Below are 22,601 nucleotides of genomic sequence, written 5' to 3'. Positions count from 1 at the left end.
CCAAGATCTCTGCTCCTGCCTCTGTTCTCCCAGCTCTTGTCTGCCCTTCTCTCCTCCTCCTCTGCCTCCCACCTTCCTGTCCTCTGACTCCTCCCTCTCTTCCTGCTTCTTTTCCCTTGCTCAACATTATTTGGCTAGTTGCTTTATTTTGGCATATTTACACAAAGTTGAGACAGGTGATGCTTAAAATAAATATCACAGTGCAATGTCCAGATTGAAACAAGAGTTTTGGAGAAAAATCAGCACTTGAATAAACAAGAGTAAAGTGAATACATTCCAAAAGAACATTATACCAACAACCCTCCCACCTTCAACTCTGTGACAAACTTCCTCTAACAATGCCACGAATATTCCAGCAAGGCCACAACTGCTAATAGTGCAAGTTCCTATGAGCCTATGGAATCATTTTTATTCAGACTGCCACAGTGGTATAGATGGGTCTTGAAGGAGATAAGTTCCCATATTTCTGAAGAACCGCCACACTGATTTTCACAGTGGTGGCTGTGTAAGTTTGTACTTCCCCAGCAATGGACGTGTGTTCTCCTATTCCATATCCTCACCTGCATGAGTTTGTGGCATTGATCTTAGCTGTTCTAACAGCTGTAACATGAAATCTCAAAGTGGTTTTGATTTACAATTCCCTAATGACTAAGGATGCTGAACATTACTTAAAAGTGCTCTCAACCATTTGAATTTCCTCTATTAAGAGTTCTCTGGGACAACTCACTCAGGATGATCCTTTCCAGGTCCCACCATTTACCTGCAAATTTCATGATTTCCTTATTTTTCATTGCTGAGTAATACTCCACTGTATAGATGTACCACAGTTTCTGCATCCATTCTTCAGTTAAGGGGCATCTGGGTTGTTTCCAGCTTCTGGCTATTACAAATAAAGCTGCTACAAACATGGTTGAGCAAATGTCCTTTTTGTGTACTTGCGCCTCTTTTGGGTATATGCCTAGGAGTGGTATGGCTGGATCTTGAGGAAGCGCTATTCCTAGTTGTCTGAGAAAGCGCCAGATTGATTTCCAGAGTGGTTGTACCAGTTTACATTCCCACCAGCAGTGGAGGAGGGTCCCCTTTCTCCACAACCTCTCCAGCATGTGTTGTCCATATACTCACTCATATAAACATACAATATAAATTAACCCACTAAAATCTGTACATCTAAACAAACTAAGCAAAAGAGAGGACCCTAACTAAAATGTTCAATCCCCATCCTGAAAGGCAAAGAGGATGGACATCAGAAGAAAAAGAAAATAGGAAACAACCTCGGAACCTGCTACAGAGGGCCTCTGAAAGCCAGAAGAAAACAGGAAACAACCTTGAAACCTGCCACAGAGGGCCTCTGAAAGCTTCTGCAGTATAGACTGTCAAAGCAGATGCTGAGCCTGATGGCCAACTGATGGGCAGAGTGAATGGAATTTTATGTAAGAAGTGGGAAATAGTAAGAGCTGGAGGGGACGGGAACTCCACAAGGAGAGCAACAGAACAAGATAATTTGAACACAGGGAACTTCCCAGAAAATCATACTCCAACCAAGGACTATTTGTGGAGATGACCTGGAACCCCTGCACAGGTGTAGCCCATGGCAGTTCAGTGTCCAAGTGAGTTACATAGTAATGGGAAGAGGGACTGCCTCTGACATAATCTGATTGGCCTGCTCGTTGATCACTTCCCCCTGAGGGGGGAGCAGCCTTACCAGGCCACAGTAGAGGACAATGCAGCCACTTTTGATGAGAACTGATAGACTAAGATCAGAAAGAAGAGGAGAACCTCCCCTATCAGTGGACTTGGGGAGTGACATGCATGCAGAAAGGGGAGGGAGGGTGGGATCGGCAGGGGAGGAGGGAGGGGCTTATGGGGGGATACAAAATGAATAAAGTGTAATTAATAAATATTAAAAAAAGAGTTCTCTATTTAGATATGTACCCCTTTTTTAATTGGATTATTTGGGGATTTTTGTTATCTAATTTCTTGAGTTCTTTTTATGTGTTGGATATTAGTCTTCAATTGGATGTGGAACCGGTAAAAATCTTTTCACATTCTGTAGGCTGCTGCTTTGTCCAAATAACATTGTCTTTGCCTTATAGAAGCTTTTCCATTTCATAAGGTCTGACTTATTAATTGTTGATCTTAATAATTTCTTATCTATTAGTTTTCTTATCTATTAGTATTCAGTAACTGAATCTTTAAAATATCTAAAGGACTTTTACTCAGTGGAGTATACATGCCACTGGTTTGGCCCCTGGATAAATTTAGAGTACCATCATGCTAGGCCTTTTTTTTTTTCTTAATGCTACTTCATTTTGTTTACATAATTTTATTTTTCTTAATTGGATTTCTTAATTCTTTATTAATTGGGATTTTTGTTTCTTAGTCATATCAAAGAGCAAGGCATAATGGCACATGCCTGCAGTTCCAGCTCTTGGGAGGTAGAGGCAAGGAGGATCAGGAGTTCAGTTTGAGGCCAGCCTGAACTTGATGAAAGCCTATCTTGGATACAAAAACAAACAAATAAGTTGTGGTAGAGGGATTCTCCTGAGCTAATCCTGAAACTAGCCTACTGGCATTACATATAGTTTATGGCTTGGCCTACCTTGTATCCACTAAGGTGTTAACCCAAACTGTGACTACCAGACTCTCATTAAAAAAAACAAAAAAAAAAAAACAAAAAAAAACTTGTGCAAAGTAAAGTCTAAACATAAAGCATACATAGGAAGAGTTCCATCTGGCATCCTTTATTTCTAACTTTACTTTCAATTTGTTCAGATTCACTTTTTCTTTCTTTCTTTTTTTTTCAAGACAAGGTTTCTCTGTATAGCCTTGGTTATCCTGAAACTCTGTAGAACAGCCGGGCCTAGTCAGACATCCACCTGCCTCTGCCTTCCAATTGCTGGGGTTAAAGGTATGTACCACCACTGCCCAGAAAATTTACATTATAAAAATCATTGTTGTATTATAGATTTTTGTTTTATTGCTTGGTGAGTTAGTTAGTTTGTTTTGATTTTTTTTCTTCTTACTGAAGATTAATTCCACAGTGTTGTACATGGTGGGCAAACGCTCTCCTCTGAGCTACACCTCCAGCCTAGATGACATGCATTAGAGTTACTTCCTAGATTTTCTCCTTTATATTTTGTGAATGTATGTACATAAACATTGTTTTATGATAGCTAACACATACACACACACATATAATAAATAAAAATAGCACATAAGCAAAAAAAAAAAAATGCCAAGCTTAAAAAAGCTGCAGTCAAATATACATAGTTAAACATCACCTTGATTAACCAATCCTGTTATTCATGGGCGCCAACTCAGTTAATCAGTGTTTGCAGCCTGGATACCGAACTGGAGATTAATGGCAAAGTGGAAGCAATTGTAGAATCCAGGTTTTTAAGACAAACACACACATACCCCAAAAGGCATGCATGGAATCAATGTAGTCAGTCGTCTGTGGTGATGTACTTTGGGTGTTCTCCTTCACTGGGCCACTGTGAGCAGCTACTAGAGCTGGTAACTTCCTGAGCAAGGAAGACCGGCCTTTCAACAAGGCCTCCTGAACCTCTTGTATTCACGTTTATCATTTGAAGAGCTGAACAGAAGGCTATGAAAGGCTGTTTTTGTCTGAAACTTTTAAATGTTAAGTTTTTTTTCCTCTAGATTAGATTTTTAAGACAGATAGTTTAGCTATATAGTTACAAGAAAGCATATTATGAATATAATATCCATACCATCTTAACTTGACTGTCAAATGTCAATTGTATAGCATCAGATTTCCCTTAACCTCACAGGCCTTTAATGAAAAATAAATTTGAGATGTGAGTTGAAAATTGCATTGTTCTCTTGCCACTGAAGGACATTTTCATGGGGAAGAATCTTGCTCTGGTACATCCCTTAAGTAATTTGCTTTCCTCCCTGTGGGATAGATGAAAAAGCAGGAGTGTGGGGAGGGAGGGCTTAGTAATCAGGTCAAGACTGAAAGTAAATAAGTATCTGAGGAAGTGGCTGAGTCAGTCACATCCTTAAAGGGCACCAAAAGAATGCAGGATGACTCCTGCTTTTCCTCTTTGATTCCTTGAGAGACAGAGGAGAACACTGACCTCTAAAACATATAACCTCCAGACTGCTTCTACTTTCAGAAGCCAAAGTTAGCTGGTGATTTGCTCACAGCCTGTGGCCCATCCTGTCATGGGTCATGTGATCCCACATGTGAACAGGAAGGTGAGAATGGGTGAACTCTCGCCTTGGTTGTGCCATCCATCAGAGAACAAATGGAGCAGATCAGTGTGTGCAGCTGAACACGGAGGCGATGGCTGTATCCTCCTCACACAGGGGCCTTTGTTTCCTGGACATGATCTGGCATTAGGAGGGGATGCCCTCAGCCTAGGCTTCGTGGCAAATTTCTAACCCATTATCACACTAGAACACAGGATCATTTATCTTCTAATCCAGAGTGTCACCTGTTCTTCATTTACCAGTCAATAATCATTAATTATGCTCTGTGGAAACTTAAACAAAGCTCTTTCCCTCTGTTAAGGCCGGTAAACTCTTTAGCAATAACAAATAGATCTGGAATTGTATATCCTTTCCCTCCCATTCCCAGACTGGAGTCTGGCACAGTAGGAACTGTAGAGGAAATGCCTAGAAATTGATAGGTCAAAGGGCCAGATAGTCTGATGGAAAGAAAGAGCAGACTCTTGGCTCTGGCTCCCATGTAAGCAAGAGGCTCCTACTTCTCCATTCCTGCCAGGAGCATACAAGTCCTAAGGTCCTGGCCTGGCCTCACGTAGACAGACCAGAAGCTGTTTCCTTCCACATGGGGCAGGGGAAGGGGGGAGCTATAGGAGATTTGAATTAAAAAAAAAAAATCAGCTTACTGGTCCTGAAATGTCTATCTAAAATGTTATTTTTAGAATGGAAATCTGAGTCAAACATACTTAATTGTATTTACTCTATTAATATCTAATCCCTCTTACAAATATTCAAACAGAAATTCTAGCTAGAAATATAATTTTTCCTAAAACTCTAGAAATAGTTTGGCAAAAACCAAAGTGTGTGTGTGTGTGTGTGTGTGTGTGTGTGTATCTGTGTGTCTGTGCATGTGTGTGTGTGTGTGCACGTGCATGTGCATACATGTTTGTGCCTTGGCATGCTGCTGGTTTTCACCCAGTCAAGAGAGATAAAGGTTCCTTAGTGAGAAAGGGCACTAAGGGGCAGCTTGGGCCCCGGCAGCCACCAGTGCTTTATGTGGTTAGTCCACAGGGAACCCAGAGAGACACAATGTCATCCCAGAAGCAGGACTCAGGACCCTTGTCCAGAGCATGGGAGCAGAGATCATCTTTCCAAGACAAATTAGGGAGAGCATACATTCCATGTTATGAGGAGCATGATCAAGCAGAGCCTACAAGGAGCCCCACGTCTGTGCTCATGTGTCAATGCTGTCTGCCCATTCTGAGTTCATCTCTGCTCTTTCTCTGGCCCTCAGTTCTTAATAGTAAGCAGGGCTTCCAAACCATGCAGACACCATCTGCTGGCAGCTTGTATTTTAAAAACTGGTCAAATTTTATTAGTCACAATAATGGCAGTATAACATTTAAAAAGTATTCTCACTGATTATCTTTTTTCAATGATTTCAATATATTTTTTCCATTTAAAAAAGTATTCTGACTGATATTTTAGTATAAAATCACACTACAGCTATTTCATTAACATGTATAAAACTGACTGTTCAGCTGGGTATGATGCTATGTCCAGAAAGTAGTAGCCTGAGGCAGGAGGATAGCATAATCTATGTGTGTGTGATGAAGTTTTTTTCTTACCAAGACAATTTCTTCTGACAATGTCTTTATAGCATGTTTCACTGACTCAAGGTCAAGGTTATTTCCATTGTCCTACCCAAATGTGCTACAAGGCATGGAAAATTACACAAATTTTTATTTATCTCAGAACATAAATATAATGCAAAGCAGTAGTGAACCAAAGGTATTATATATGCAAAATAATTTCAAAGGAAAGAATATATACATTTTATTTTGTTAAAGGGTTTGTGTACAAATAAACAAATGAATAAATAAACAGACAGATAGATATACAGGAATTAAAATTTTGGTGACATTTTCTAAGAGACGCTTAGAGGGCTGGCTCGCTGGTTTTGGTGACTAGTTTCATCTCTTCCAGTGGTTGATAGGAGAGACTCACTGAAGTCCTTCTCTCTAAATTAGAACAAGTGCTTAAGTAAGCAGGACTCTGAGGCTGTGTCACACTGAAATGCAGATTCTTTTTTGCCTGTTTTTATTCTGTGAAATGGGTAATTGTAATGGAGATTAAACTTTTCTTCTTAGGTGTACAGATTTTAGCTGTATTATATGTCTAATATCTACTTATGAGTGAATATATACCCTGTGTGTCTTTCTGCTTCTGGGATACCTCACTCAGGATGATCTTTTCTAGTTCCCACCATTTACATGCAAATTTCATGATTTCCTTGTTTTTTATCGCTGAAAAATATTCCATTGTGGAGATGTGCCACAATTTCTGTATCCATTCCTCAACTGAGGAGCATCTGGGTTGTTTCCAGCTTCTGGCTATTACAAATAAAGCTGCTACAAACATTTCTTGAGATTTGGGGTTGGAAGCATATTTGCTAGAGATGAAGCCACTAAACTATATTATCTTCAGCCTTGCAGGGATCTTTCTTAAAGAAACATGACCATGTTCTTGTCAGAGTCCTGCTACACCTATTTTTAAAAAAATTATTTTTGAGTGTGTGTGTGTACATGAGTACAGGTGTCCATGGGGATAGAGAGGTCAGATCTCTGGAGCAGACAATTGATGCTGCCTGGTGTGAATACTGCGAATCAAATTCTAGTCTTCTTGGAGGCATAAAGTAGTATGAAACACTGAGCCATCTCTCTAGCACCATAATCTGTATTCCATGTGTATGTGTGTGTATGAATATTATGTATTCTGTAACATCAGCTACCATATATATATATATATATATATATGTATGTATATGTATGTGTGTGTGTGCGTGTGTGTATCCTGTGTAATTGAAATGTAATTCTAAGAAGCTGTGGAAGCTGTAGGCCTACATGCTATTGATAAATGTTTTTCTAAGCAAGTAGAGTCAGATTGTGGCAATTGCTCCTATTTCATGCTTCAAAATGTTGCTTCATTTGTCCTAAACATCTTCTCTAACTCTCAATATGTCCATTTCTGCAACAGTATGAAGGCTGAATATCTTGTTGACAACTTGTTAAAATGCTAGTATTTTCTATTATGTGACTTTTTCTTTGCTAATGTTTCTTGCTTGTTTCTGTTTTACTGTTGAGCTTTCAACTTCATTGTTAAGAAATGGGGTTCTACTTTTCAGGACTTTTCATCTGTTCAAAAGAGGGGTTTTTTTTGCCTGCCATCTGTGACATGAAGGACAATTAAATATTGATTAATATTTTCCTCCTGAGTTGTGGTCTGGAGAACTTTTGTGTAGGATCTCCTGATCTGCTGAGCTTTTGTGTAGAATCTCCTGATCTGCTGAAAATAGATTCCTAGAGTCCATAATAGGCCAAGTGTTCACACCAATATGTTCCTCGGGTTTTTCTGATGTACATTAACTTATGAGAGCCAGCCTTCCTAATCAGAATATTGCATTAAGTTCACACTCATTTTCCAGCTGTACTTTTCCATATTCAATTATATGCTGTGATATTACATTCCCATAGTGATCACTGGTGTAACTTTCACATGAATTTACTCCTTTCTCTCTAGGCCATGTGGCTGATGTTACAGAATGATGAGCCAGAGGACTTTGTCATAGCTACTGGGGAAGTTCATAGTGTCCGTGAATTTGTTGAAAAGTCGTTCATGCACATCGGAAAAACCATTGTGTAAGTATACCTGCTGGTTGCTTCCTGCTTGTTACCAGGTGTTGTCCATGCTCTTCCACTGATCCCGCTTCTGTTCTGCCTCTCCCAGCCTCTTAGACAGCAATGCAGGAGATCCTTTAGGAGTCTCACATCCAGCTCCAGCTAGTGTGTCAGATCCTCAGCGGCTTCTGAACCCCGTCTTGTCAAGATTTACTTTCTTTTAATTTTTAATGAATTTTTTTCAATTTAAGATTTATGGTAAGGTGAATTCTGTGTTGTATAATGACTTTACCATGGCTAATTGTATCTTTTCATGAGACTAATATAAACATATACTCAATAATTTTCACTGCCTTCATATATACATAGATATATTTGTATATATACATATATAATTTTTTTGTTTCTTCAAAGAATTTTTAACTTTTTATTGATTCTTTGTAAATTTTACATCATACACCCTAATCCCATTCATCTCCACATTCCTTCATATCCTCCCTCTGTCCAAGCAACCTCCCCCATAAAAGAAAAGAAAATAAGATAGAATAAAAAAAATCTTGTTGTGGAAGCTGTAGTGTGTCACAGTGTGTCATACAGTATGGCCTTTTGTCCACACATCTTTACTTGCAAACCTTCATTTCAATGAGTCAGTGGTCTGTTTTGCTGTCTCTGGCTTCTGCTATATTATCTGTACTGGATCCTCACAGGGATTCTTCTCATATATACTATTGTTGCCCCGTGTCATGGAAATCCTACAACTTTGGATCTGCACTTTCACGCCCTTCAGCAGCTCATAGTTGGGTAGGCCAAATTAAAGCCCTGAATTTGGGCCTGGGAGGTAGCTGTGTTGGTCAGCCCAGTAGCTCTCCTGCACCCACACCACCAGGTTGAGCTCTCAAGAACTGTCCCCAGGCTTATGATAACTAAGAGTTTGGATGTAAGTAGAGGGTAGTAGTCAGAAGACAAATATACCAAGTATTCAATCAGATGGCAGTTGAATTGATAAAAGAAGATAGCAAAAGAAAGTATGGCAGTGTGCAATAACATACTTGTTAAATAAAATAAGCAGTACAAAAAAAAAAAAAAAGAACTGTCCCCATTAGCTCACCCAGTGCTGAGGCTGTCAAGGGGCAGGATTCTCATGTCCTCCTGGAAGGCTCAACTGTGTCTTTACCACCAGGTCTAGCTCTACTATGCTTCCTAGGCAAGGTGCAGGGCCTGCTTTCCTGAGTGCAGCTAGTGAGGGGTGGGGCCAGCTCTCCAGCTTTCATGACCTCAGAGCCAGCTCACCCACCTTCCACAGTTGGCAAAGGTTGAGAGAGTGGAGGGTATTTCTCTCTTACCCATGCCACCCGACAGCAGATGAGGGGTGGGGCCAGCTCTATAGTTAGTTGTTTTTTTTTTTTTGTTTTGTTTTTGTTTGTTTGTTTTGTTTGTTTGTTTGTTTGTTTGTTTGTTTTTTTGATGCAGCTTTTTTCTGCTTATCCCTGTCTGTCCTCAGATTTTCTCTGTACACCAGGCTGGCCTCAAACTCAGAGATCTATCTGCCTCTGTGTGTTGGGATTAAAGACGTGTGCCGCCACCACCACCTAGCTTTTATTTTATATTTTTAAAATCTGTAATCACTGAAAATCTACAGAAGAGTTTCAAATATGTTATACTTTTCTTTTCTCTGGGCCATTAAAATAGCTGCGACTTAAAATTCTGTAATCCTATACTTGTGTATATCACCTACAAATAATGACATTCTATTACATAAACATAAGAGGCTCTCAGTTCCTGGAAACCCAGACTGATATTCTGCTTCCATCCATCCACCCTTCAGAATCCCACTAGCATTCTAGCAGTTGGTGTGCTGTCCTTCATACAAGCTCACCCAGTGCAGCACCATGCACTACTCATGCTTATAACATTGCACAAAATATTTTTGGAATATGTAAACATTAGTGATAAATCACTACAGGGAATTCTTTTCTAGTTTAATTATAATATACAATTCGAAAGCATTTATTACATTTGCAGTTTTATATGGCCATCACGACTAGACTTTTCTAAACTTTTCCATCACACTAAACAATAAAAACAATAACTCCTTTTCATTTGTATATCATGTGGTAAAACGTTTAACATTTTAAGTGCAGACAAACTATTTTCTAAGATTTCCTTTTAAAACATATGAAAAGATTATAGTTTCTAGCCATGTTGAAATAAAGGAATCTAGCCTAAATCTTTTATTTTCAGTCATTTATCAGTGCCCTACCTGTCCTGGAACATTCTGTATAGACCATGCTGGCCTTGAATTCATAGAGATTGACTTGCTTTTGCTTCCTGAAATTAAAGGCGTGCACCCCCATACTCAAACCTTTTAACTTAACTGGTAAACTAGATAAAAATGCATGAAATCGTTATTTTAGACATTAGACAAAGACAATACAAGACTGTGGTCCCTAATAAAATATCAGCATTGAGTTCTAAATTGCCTTGACTCCCTTCTTGAGACATAGTGAACCATGAGTTCAGAAAGGGACCCTCAAGCTGAGAACTTCCCTAAGAGTCTGAAGGACCTAGACTTTGTGGTGCAGAGCTTTATGGAATCTATTTAAAAAAAAAAAAAAAAGGACACTTAGGAGATCTGCACAGAGGTCCTCTTGAATCTTTGCTTAATAATACTAAGGTGTAGGTATATGACAAGCTCCACAAACTTAGACAAAACATACTCTTGGAGCAAGGAGCTGACTGTTTCTTCAAGTTCACCCAAGACTAGATCTAGACATCTAGATCATCCTGAGGATTACTGGGTACAATCAAATTTCTAGAAGTCTATGTCTGAAAAACAAGATAACCCCAAAAGGAAACGCCACTCTAGAGTCAGAGTGAGAAAGTTTGACTAGAGGTTTTCAGAGGATCTAATAGAACACAAATAACAGTGTTTGGGCATTGTAAAACCCAGAAGTTTTCAAATGAAACGGTATAGTCTTACCAGACTGGATAGAATTTATTATATTCAGGTGTCAGTCCAATATTAATAGGTATGTCAAAAAGCAAGAAAACATAAGCACATAATCCACAGTCACAATAGCAATAAAACAATAAGAACAGACTAAGCACTAATGAAGATGATGTAAAAACACAAATACATTGATACCTGTTGAAACTGTATTCATTATTTTTAAAAAGACCTAGGTACCATGGAAAGAACATATTTTTAAAATTAGGTAGAACTTTAAGAGATTAAAAAAACTAAGCTTCTGTAATAAAAATTTTATTATTGACATTGAGCAAATTACATACTGGAAAGAACGCAGAGAATGTGTAGACACAGTGATAGAAATGAAGCAAAAGAAACCTAGAAGGAAAAGAATTGTTAGGAGAGAAAAGGAGTTTCCCGTGGGTCAGTTACCAAGAATTGTGATGGGTGTATTTGAAGTCACAGGAGCAGAGGATGTGCACAGAAAAAATTAAGTAAGTATCATTTTCCTTCCTGATTTGATGAAAATGTAGACCTAGAAATCATAATAAATTCCAAACAAAAACAAAGAAAGATCACTACACCATGTAATCAAAACAAGAAAAAGAAATGCTAAAAAGAAAAGCTTCCTTTTTTGTTTGTTTTCTTTTGTTTTATTTTCCCATGAAACAGGTATATAGCCCAAGCAAGTCTCAAGCTCTCCAAGTAATGGAGGATAGCCTTGAACTCTAATTCCTCTGGCCTCTCCCTCCAGAGTCCTAGAGTTAGAGAGCTGTGTTGGGGATCAAGCCAAGGATCTCAAGCATATTATTTAATACACTCATAAGATGCAAGGTCTATATATAAAGTCAATTATATTTAAGAATAAAAACAACAGACAATTACAGCTGAAATAAAAATGCCACTCACAGAAGATTAGAAAACACGACACTTTCAGAGGCCAGTTTTACAACACCAGGAATATTTGTCTATTCAAGTTTTAGAAGACTTTGGCAAAACCCTAAATAATAAGAAATACATCATGTTCTTGGCTTGAAGAACTCACCGTTTGCTTTTTTCAAATCAATCAATAGATTCAGTGTAATCAGTCTAAGCTATGTGGTGTTTTTAAAAATAGAAATGATTAGCACGCTAAGTCTGGCACGGTAGATCACATCTGTGTTCCTGCCACAGGGAAGCTAAAGCAAGTAGATTGCAAGTGTGAGGACAGCTCGAGCTGCATGGCAAGCAAGGCCTTCAGGTGAAAGAGGAGGAAGCAGGAGGCAACTTTAAATTTCTCATGGAAATGCAGAGGATCCAGGGTTGTTTTAGAAAAGGCCAAACCTGTAGAACACTTACTGCTACATTCTTAGATTTCTTTAAGGCTTAAACTGTATGGTGTTGTCATGATGCTACACTCACAGACCATAAGTAGATCCATGTTTATATGACCAGCTGAATTCCCACAAAGATATCAACATAATTCAGTTGGAAGTAGATTGTCTTTTCAACAGATGGTGCTGGAACACTGCAGTAATGGTTGGGGAGAAGGAAGGGGGGTGAAGCTCACCAGACATTTCATACCATAGAAAACGAATCATAGATCTAAACGTTAAGAAACAAAACTAAAAAAAAAAAAAGTCTAGATGAAAATATAGTGGAAAAGTTTCATAATCTTGGTAGATTTTCAAGTCGCTTTGTACTGAGTTGATAAATTTTTTAAAGGTCTATATTTTACTTTTTCATTATGTGTATGTGGGCATGGGGAATTACACATATGACTGCAGATGCACTCAGAATCCAGAAAAGAGTATGAGCTCTCCTGGAGCTGGAATTACAAGCAGTGTAAGCTTCCAGATATGGGTGCTGGGAACCAAACTGAGGTCCTCTGCAAGAGCTGAACGTGATCTTAACCACTGAGCCTTCTCTCTAGCTTGGGTGAATGAATTCTCATGTTGGACATGTGTAGTATCCTAGTCTGTACAGTACTGCTCCAGCTTTGTTATGGTACCTTTCCAAAGATCAAATATTTTCTATTTTTCTAGTTTAATGTATCATTTTTATGGCATTTATGCTGTGTACGTGTTCTTGTTGAACATATAGGTTAACAGAGAAGAAAGGGGAAGATTTCATATGCCAGGAAAGGCAAGAACCATTTTTTAAATGGAAGTTGGAGGTGCAGGTCAGTGGTAGTACTTGCCAGCTTTCTATGGGGCCAGAATTGATCACCTACAATGAAAGAGAAAACAGTGGCTTTATAAAATCAGTGGTATGATTTACAGTTTCTGTTCTTTAAATGTGAGCAGTAACAAAATAAAAAGTTGAGGCCCTGGTCTGAAAGAAAAGGAATAGATAGATAGATAGATAGATAGATAGATAGATAGATAGATAGATAGATAGATAGATAGGATATTTAAACCTAATTTTTCAATCTAATAATTCAACAATAAGAAGATAGCTCAAGCCCAGCATTGTGGCACACACTATAGTCCCAGAACTTAGAAGACTGATGAACAAAAGGGCCTGGTCAAGACCTTATCTCAAAAGAGAAAGAGAAAAAAAAAAAGACAGTGCACTAAAAAATGAACATGTTTTTTAATAAATACCTGTGCCAGAAAACAATGGTCAGTGTTTTTAGGTATTTGAGCAAAGCACATTGAAAGTACAAACTGATAACAAAATTCTCCTGTTAGAATGGCCAGAATACAGAAACCGATTATAACTATGCTAAATGTTAATGAAGATGTGGAAGTAGTGAAGGTAATGATACTGTGCAATCACTTTGAGATATAGTTTGCTTTCTTATAAAATCTAACCAATATTTACTATGCCACCAGCAATTCTTGACTTCACTGGGGAATGTTGAAAATATATACGTAGCAACTTACAAATACACATACCCTGCGTGTGTATTTTTGAAGGTACCCTGTGAGATGCAGTCAGGAGAATTACAGTGGCTCTACATCTCCAAGGCTACCTTCAAAAGTGGCTTTTAGGCCATCCAACTTGGAGCTCTCTGGTGGGAACTTGGATACTACCTTAGCAGCTTGCCAAACCTTTGCTCTATAGAATCTAATTGTGTTGAGTTTGGTACTACATGATAGAAATCCAGTTCATCTCATTCATAATCACTTAGAAACTGCTGTTAGATCTATGAATTTATTCATATATAGAACTGCCAGTTGTGAGAATTCTAAAGATTCTCTTTAGAGAGTCGGGCCTCCAAAAGTGTCTGGTCTATTTAGCTTTCATGTAAGCTCCAAGCTGTCATTTAAAGTAGTTCACATCCCTTCCTCTTTCATCTTTCATCTTCCTCTCTCTCTCTCTCTCTCTCTCTCTCTCTCTCTCTTGCTTCTTCCTTACTGTCCTATCTCCTCCTGCTGGAGTCTACTTCCTACTGTTGTTTATTTCTAAAAATGTCTAAGTTACTTGGAGTTTTTACCCATTAAAATGTGATACAGTCTTTGGATCATTGGTGTAGACAAGGTTTGGTTTGAGTCTTGGGTGATGGATCATGTCTGGCTTTTAACCAAGAATCTAATAGGTCCTGGAGTAGCACTGTACACCTGACTCCCAGAACATACCTACCATGTAGATGCTCCGTGACTATGTCCTTGCCCCCCCATTTTCTCTCAAAGGCAAGCTCATCAAAGAGAATCAGAAAATATTTTTTGTCCTTGATAATTGGGTGACAGTTGATAGAAACACATAACATATATATGAACATATTGACATAGCCTTTTGCAAATGCCCTACATCAATCCTGGAGTCAGGGCAACATGATCAAGGTGAGAGGGGTGTGTGCAGGGGGATAGACTAAATTCAACCCTTGCCACATGGAGGATGTGCACAATAGTTGAGATGAGGGCAAGCAGCCTAGGTGGGTAGGTCGCATGAGAAATGCACCGCAGCTTGTGCAGTGAACTACGTGTTTGCCAGGCAAGCTGGTGAGCTGGGTGGACCAGCTTGACCACATGGGCATACAAAGAGTACCAGCTCCTACAACCCCTCTCTTTCCCCAGCTACTGCCCACGCATCTCTCAGCTCTTAGCTCAGGTATCTTCCTTTGCCAACACTCTCACCTCACCAGCTCTGCCAGGGGCCTCTTCTGGGCTTTGACAGTGCCCTGTCTGTCTCTTGCCATCATTCACTCAGGAGATTGTGTGGCAGTAAACTCTAAGCTCTTGAAAGACAGATCCTAGGTCTAATACCTGGCTTAGCACAGTGACTGGGGCACAGATTTATAGAGATGGGAAGAAGGCAGATGTGTATAGACATCACTAAAGGCCAGTGCTGTGGCTGGGAGCCTTCCTCCTCCCAGCCCTGTAGTAAGTCTGACATTTTGCTTTTTCTTGTAAAGCATAGTAACTCAATCTTCACCCTTTACTGTGGGTAGTAACATCCCAGCTGAATAAAAGAAAACAAGTAAAGTGAAACAAATAGTCAGAGCATGTTTACCAGCCATGTAAATTCAATGCAGAAGCACTCAGAATTCTCACACTACCAGTTTCAGCTGAGGAGAATCATCCCTGAACTCTTGTTCTCTTTCTCTCTTGCCCTTCTCTCTATAGGCACCAACTCCTTTTTGCATGTACTGGTACAATGCATGTCCTGGAAATAAAGCATAAGAAAATGAGATTTTAACGTAGTTTTCCTCTGTTGCAGTTTCTTGGTCATACTGCTAGAGCATGATGGAGCACCTTTAGTAAAAATGTTGGACGTGACCTGCTCTCTCACTCTCTTTCTCTCTCTCTCTCTCTCTCTCTCTCTCTCTCTCTCTCACACACACACACACACACACACACACACATACACACTGTGGTACCCTTGTCATAGGATACCAGCCCCATCTTCTCATGCCAGCCACAGAAAGAAAGGCACCTCAGTCTAAGTTGATGTCCCCATCCAAGCCCTGGCCTTCCTGTCTTGGTTGTAGTCCCCCTTACCATTGTGGCACCCATACATCAGTCAGCTCTCAGAACTTCTTTCTGCCATTTAAGCAGTTGCAGATGCCTGACAGCTGGCAGGATTTAACAGTTAACATTCCTAAGGGCCTGATACAACCCTGCAGGATAACTGTTAACTGTTAGAAAGCACCTTGTATATTCAGGTTGATTTAAATTTTACATTTTGTTCTTGTTGTTCACCAACCACAACATAAACAGCTGGACTTCTTGCTTCCAGAACCTCTTATGAGAAATTATGGTCATTAATGTCATGGGAGGATTCTAAAGAGGGATAAGGAAAGCTATTCTCTATTTCAGCAGCAATGGGAAAGGATGTATGTAGGTGATATGCTGGTATCTACGTAGTGCCAAGTAGACAAGTACTGTCTTCTACTATCAGGGGCAGGACCATCTGGTCTCTTGGGCATATCAGTTCCATCCCCTCCCCTCTCTTCTCTCCTGACCTTTGGGAATCATGCTTTATCTCTTTTTTTTTTTTTTTTTCACTCAGAATACTGGGCCTGCACTTCTCTAACCCACACTGCCCTTCCTCCCCTTGCCCTCTACTTTGACAATTAGTAGCCAGAGTCCCTCTTCTATTTCCTTTCAAAATCTCAACATTTCTAGGCCAACAGCTTTTCTGCTAGCCCCACATTCTCCTTCATATCTGGCCATCAGCATAGGACATTTCTGATGCTCTCTCTATGAGGTCTCTGAGGTCGCACATTTGGACTGCATTTTACAGGCAGCCCCTCCCCCAGGCTTCTTACAAACTCAGCTGCCTGCCTGCAAGACATTTCTTAGGTTCTACAGCTGCCACATTGTTGATGCCTTCAAAGGCATTGGCCTTCCCCATGTCAAAGGCAAAGTGACAGGAGACTAGGAGGAAGTCAGATTAGTAAGGAAGTCATGGGGTAGAAAGCCTGTGCCTGGAGAGAAGTTCTGGCTAGGTGAGGATGAAGTCCATCATAGGTCATTCCAGAATGTCTTCATCTACCATACAAAAGGGCTGCCAGGAAGAGCTAACCCATCACAGTCCAAGACTTGCCAAGCTCATTACTTGTTTGTGGTTTTCTTACTTCAGCTTACAAATTGTTAGCTGTTTCTTTTGGTTTTTTGTTTTGTTTTGTTTTGTTTTGTTTTGTTTTAAGCACACAACTTAATCTCTATTCTTTCTACAAGACTTGTCACAGTCTATCTCATTCTATTCCCCTCCATCTCCATCTCCCCAGCCAGCCCCACATATTATGCTATTGGGGAACTTTCTCAGCTCTTTGTGTTGGAAATGTGTCCTTCTCTGCTTTGGTAAATTGTCTTGATGTATTGCAAGGTAATTATTTACTCCATTCTAAGTTTCTTCCTTTCTTAAAATCTTCTTGTGCCTTTTCACTCTTTTACCTGGTTATCTTGCAGTTCTGGGTCTTGATTTCTTTCCCTTCTATGCATTATCTGTTGGCTTTTCTTGTACAACATGAAAGCTTGTTCTCTTTTCCTACACATGTCCCAAACCTCCATTTTCTTGTTACTCCATTATTATATTTAATTTTTTGTTAGCTTCATATTCAGTTTCATGGCTGAAACCTTCAGAAAAAAATTGACCACTTTTGCTTTTATGAACAATTACCATTTATTTAGCATATCCCTCATAGATGTTTTTTGTACCTTTGGTTCATTTTCTAGGTATTTATTACTAACTTCACCCTAAACACTGTCCTAACTTTCTAAATCACCTATAAAAGTTTAGCCTATTTGTCATGTTTTTCTCAAACAGAAACCTTCTAGTCTGACTCAGTCTGGGCTGGCAAGAGGACCGGCATCCATAGTCTTCTTCACACACAACTAATGGACTCACAGCTTTCCTCTCAAGTTAGGACCTCTATTTACTGACACCATTTTCAAAACTTTAGGTGTATATCAAAATAATGTCCTCAGAATTATCATAACATACTGTGTTTCCAGAGTCCATTGCCTTTTGATTTGCAGCCATCTGACTCCCAGCTTTGTCTCTTCATTCTGATAAGTGGCTGTAGTCTTCCTTTGGTCCTAGTACTGTGAAACTCCATGTTAGATGGTTCTAGACCCACCTATAATATGGCCACTTTCTGTCTACAAATGCATGTGTTTCTGTGCTGATCATTTTTAAAATTTATCTTAACATAATTCACTTTGCCCCATTTTTCTGTATTGTCTTCCTAGAAATACTATTATACTGGTCTCCTGAGCAGTCCTCAAATTCTAACTTCCTTCTTCCTTGAGATAATTCACCATGCTCTATTTCCTATGTGCTGTCTTTCTGGAAATCTATTCTACTGATGCCTGCTCACTCTTGAATTTTCTTAATGTCTTTTCATGTCTGTATCTTTTTGTACTGTTTTTTAGGAGATCTTTTTAACTTTTGTCTTAAAAATCTTTTCAATTTTGAAGTCATGGTTTTCTTATTAAAGTTCTAAAATTTCTTGCATCTCAAGTTGTTTTTTTTCTTAAATATAGTAGTTTGTATCTTTGCTATTTTTACTATATCTCTGAGGATATGAATGGTAGTACATGTGAAAATTTAGTTTAGTTTAGTTTTCTTTTTTATTCTCTTCTACATGTTCTCTTTCCTCCATGAATTTTTTTGTTTGCTTGTTTGTTTGTGCCATTGTTTTATTTTGTTTTGTTGTTGAGCCTTTCTCAAAATATATGGCTTTTCTTACTTATCTGGTCTAGTAATTCTTGGTTTTCTGTTACATTTGAAAATAGAGTACATTGGAAGCTTTGAAGATATAATTAGAACTTACCTATAGTTGTCTGTGTCACTATAAAGTTACCTCACATGGCCACTGAGATATAAAGTTTCTGATGCCCAGGGGACACTTCCCAGTCTACTTACTCTCTGGAAGGAAGTAGACCTGACTGCCACCTGCTGGAACATGGACAAGAATCTCAGCCCTCAGCGTTCACTAAATTTCCTTAGTTTTCAGTGTCTGGACTCTATTCCTGGACCTGTGACATTCAGTCCAGTGACCTTATTCACCAGGCTGGGTGAGGCAGTTGCCCAGCAAGGAAGAATGGGGAAATGAGGGCTAGTTTCACTCCCTGAGCATGCTGGGGTTTCTGCAAATACAACCAGGATTTATTCTCAAGTGGCCCACTGCGGCTTCTGCTGAATCCTCAACACTTATTTGTCTTCTGGCTTCCAAAATTGGATTCTTCTAGTCTTTTCCCTTTTCTTTCAGCCCTCATGAGATTATTCATTTTTAAAGGAACCTGAGGACCAAGTAAAGTATGCATGCCATCATCCCTCTTCAGATGCAAGCCAGTATCCTAGGATCTCTCTGGGTCGTTGTTTCCTAAGCTAAGGACTGACTCCTCCTTCCTATCTGGTGATTAAATATTGAGTGTCTGGGACATTTCATTTACTAGGAGAAGTGTTGCCTCTCAAGTCATCAGGTCAAGTCATCAGGTGTAGTAGTCCTAAGAGTTTCTTCAACAGGACTCTGGGTTGAGTATATTTCTTTTCTTATTGTGCTGGGGATAGCACCCAGGACCTTGAACATGAAATGCAATTACTACAAGAGCCACAAGAAATTCCTAGCCTCATAAGGTAGGAGTTATTAATTTCTATTTTTAGCATCTATTATACATTATTATGTAATAATAGATTTCATTGTGGCATTTTTATACACAGGTATAGGACATATTTAATATATTCAGCCCCATTATCTTTTCTTGTTCCTGTGACACTCCCATAGACTCCTTCCTTTTCCTATCTAGTTTCTCCTTTTCTGTTCTGTGTGTGTGTGTGTGTGTGTGTGTGTGTGTGTGTGTGTGTGAAAGAGAGAGAGCCAGTGATTTTCATTAATGATTTTCATTACTTACTTGAACACGGTTAAGGGTTTCTTTATAGGAGAATGGGTACCTTGCCAGTGTCTTTACCACTGAAGAAAATATTTATTCAATAGATTTTAATAGGACCTCATCTTCTTTGTTTGAGTAATTCTGTTGCTCTTCCATGCTTTCTGTTTTTTCTAATGCTTATTAGGAATTGACAATTTAGTTATTAAATTGAATTATACAGGATTTCTGCCTAAGGAGCTGTCAATCTGAATTAGTGGGTAGTAATTCCTGTTAATTATCTGAACCCTCTAGTCTCCGTCAAGATATGGTCATTTCATTGACACCAAAGTTCTGCTTTGAGTTTCAGCCTCACTTGTTACAACAAGTTATCTATTACTATTTTCACATGTTAACACAAGTGTTTCTTGTATTGTAACTGAATGATTTTGACCCTTGGCTGAAACTTTTGCTTACTGCCCTTATGAATATCTAGTACACATGAGAAGGTGGTTTCTTTGAACTCATTCTGCTGTGACCCATTTCATGGTTCCATTTGATTTTTCAGTATGGATGAATCAATTATGGAGGGCAAGACTGTTTTGACTGTCGTCAACAGTTTTTAAGATGGAAGCCCAGAAGTCAGTGTTCAGACAGCCACAAGAAAGGCTTGTTTGGTGCTTGGACCAGAAGTGCCAAAGTCAATTAACCCCAAGTCTGCCTTTAGGCTTGCATTTAATAAGCCCCTGAGGTGGGGAGTAGCCTCCCTTAAACCTTTCCCCTTTTGGCTAGTGTTACAAATCTCAGCTATTTGCTGCAGTAGCAAACCAACCAGGAGAGACAGTAGTCAGTTCTAAATTTTTGTCAGTGGCAATCAGCTATAAATAAGAATGAAATGCTGGCCTGCAATATGGATCATCCTGGAAGGATGCTTGCCTCAAAATCTAATGGCCTGAGTTTGAGCTCCAGAATCCACATGCTGGAAGCAGAGAACAAACTCTAAAAGTTGTCTCCTAACCTCACAAAAGTGCCATGCCACCTCTGCCCCTACTCCCAATACACACATACACCCACAGTAAATAAATAAATGTACAAAGAATAAAATGCTTTCTTTCATGACCATAAAAAATTCCCATGGCCAGATTCACTGCATCACAGAAACAGTTCTGACCTTGGCTTCTTTTTCTGCCCTTGATGAAAGGGTTGGTTTTCCAGATGTAAAGAGTAGCTTGAGAGAAAAGATGGTGATGTGGAATAAATGGGGTCAGGGGAAGATGAAGTAAAAGAAGGAAGAGTAGAAAGGGACACTATGTAGCCTAGTGTATATGAACTATAATTTTAGAGTATTTATACTCTTACTCTTTAAAAACAATTTTGCAGTCTTTCCAGCTGAAGATTTCTGGCTGGCCTCACTCCTTTCTGTGACCAAATGGAAATCTGTCCAGAGGCTTTACCAAGGCTTTATGAATGTGTGTGTGTGTTGCATTTTTTTTAGTGTGTATATATGTGTGTTGTGTATAAGTGTGTTTTGTGGTGTGGTATGCAGTAAGGGAGTATTGTATATGTGTGTTGTGTGTAGAGTGTGTGAAATCTATGTATATACGTTAAGTCAGTTTGCTTGTCCTAGACTAAATGCTTGGCTACGAATAGAAAAAATGTTATGAAAGTTGTTTCTGTCATTCCTTTTACAGCCGGAGATAGTTTCATAGAGGAATCTTTTGGAGCTGTATCTTTTTGTATAGTATGAAATGTAGGCAAGAATATAGTTAAAAGATGCTTAGTAAATAAAGCGTGCTCTTTTGTTAATTGAAAGCCTAATCACTGAGAAGATCCCACTAAAACAATCAACTTTATAGTTAGATTCTGATTTTCCCAAAATTGTGACCAGTTTCCTCCTTTGTGGCAGATATTAGTCAAAATATGGGGTATACTTATGAGAGATAGTAAGAGTGGTCAGCACTTCACGTCATCTCGTTGTAAGGTATCTTCTTGCCCCAAACACTCTCATACTGTCTTAATGTGAGTTTTTCAAACTAATTGCTTTGAGATTTTCTGCTCTATATTACTTGTCAGACTATCTACCCAACATTAGGAGATTACCAAATGCTCCTGTTTCAGTTGATCAAGATAAAATTTATGGGAAATGACTGCTTATATAGTTAAACAGTATACTATTACTATTCTCTGTCATAGAATGCTTTTCATATCTGCCTTGAATCCACTGGGAAATTCAGCAAACTAAATATTTCTTCAACAGACAAATACTTCCCCTCTGTTGCCAAGCGGTGACTTGACAAATATTCATATGACTAATCAAAAATAAAGTTTATGAGCCCAGTCTGTATTCAGCCTGTCTTGAAATTTAAGGTTCTTCAGTATTTAATGTTCATTTTCAGGGACACTTGTGACATATTCAAGTAATCAGTGAATGTTCTCCTCTTCCCTTTGAGCCTTTCTGTGAGTGATCTGGGGAGCCAGAGCTGTCCTGTGTTCAGTCCCAGCTGATAAAGCAAACTTGTTCTAGGGATAAGCACTGAAGCCAAATATTAGTCAGATTTTTTTTTTCATTTCTTTTCTTTCCTTGCCAAAAAGTATTTAAAAAAAAATAACTCAAACTACATAGCATGTTCTTTTATTGGGATATTAGATTATAGAAATCCCAAGGTCAACAGTAAATCAAGAACTTTCTCTTGTGTTCTCTTTTCAGAGATGAGGAGGTCACTACATTGCCCTTGAATTTAAGATCCTCCTGATTCAGGACTCAACCTCCCAAGTAGCTGGACTTACACATGTGCAGCACCAGCCCCAACTCTAGTTGTCCCTTATGAAAAATGAGAATATAAAGCAGATAAATAGAGTTTCCCATTTGAAGCTGCTCTTGAGCCTAGGAGCCTCTTACGTATGCCGCCCAGGGTACTCTGGAGGGTCGTAGTGGATCCTCGCTGTTGTCAATTGCAGACGTTTAGTGAGGCAAGCTCAGTCTAGGACCATCCTTGCCAAGTCAGGGGAGAGCATGTTAGA

General features: G+C 39.1%; 1 protein-coding gene across 1 annotated transcript in view; it reads left to right on the top strand.

The window, feature by feature from the left end:
• Gmds (GDP-mannose 4,6-dehydratase) overlaps positions 1-22,601 on the top strand; it is a 501,725-nt gene that overhangs the window by 383,610 nt on the left and 95,514 nt on the right. The window contains exon 8 of the mRNA XM_055619053.1: positions 7,774-7,892. Coding sequence (XP_055475028.1) covers positions 7,774-7,892 — 119 coding nt within the window. The remainder of the gene's footprint in view (positions 1-7,773; positions 7,893-22,601) is intronic.

Source organism: Psammomys obesus, unplaced genomic scaffold (assembly GCF_907164565.1).
Source record: "Psammomys obesus unplaced genomic scaffold, mPsaObe1.curated_primary_1811, whole genome shotgun sequence".
NCBI classification, from domain to species: Eukaryota; Metazoa; Chordata; class Mammalia; order Rodentia; family Muridae; genus Psammomys; species Psammomys obesus.
This window is presented reverse-complemented; position numbering and strand designations above follow the sequence as displayed.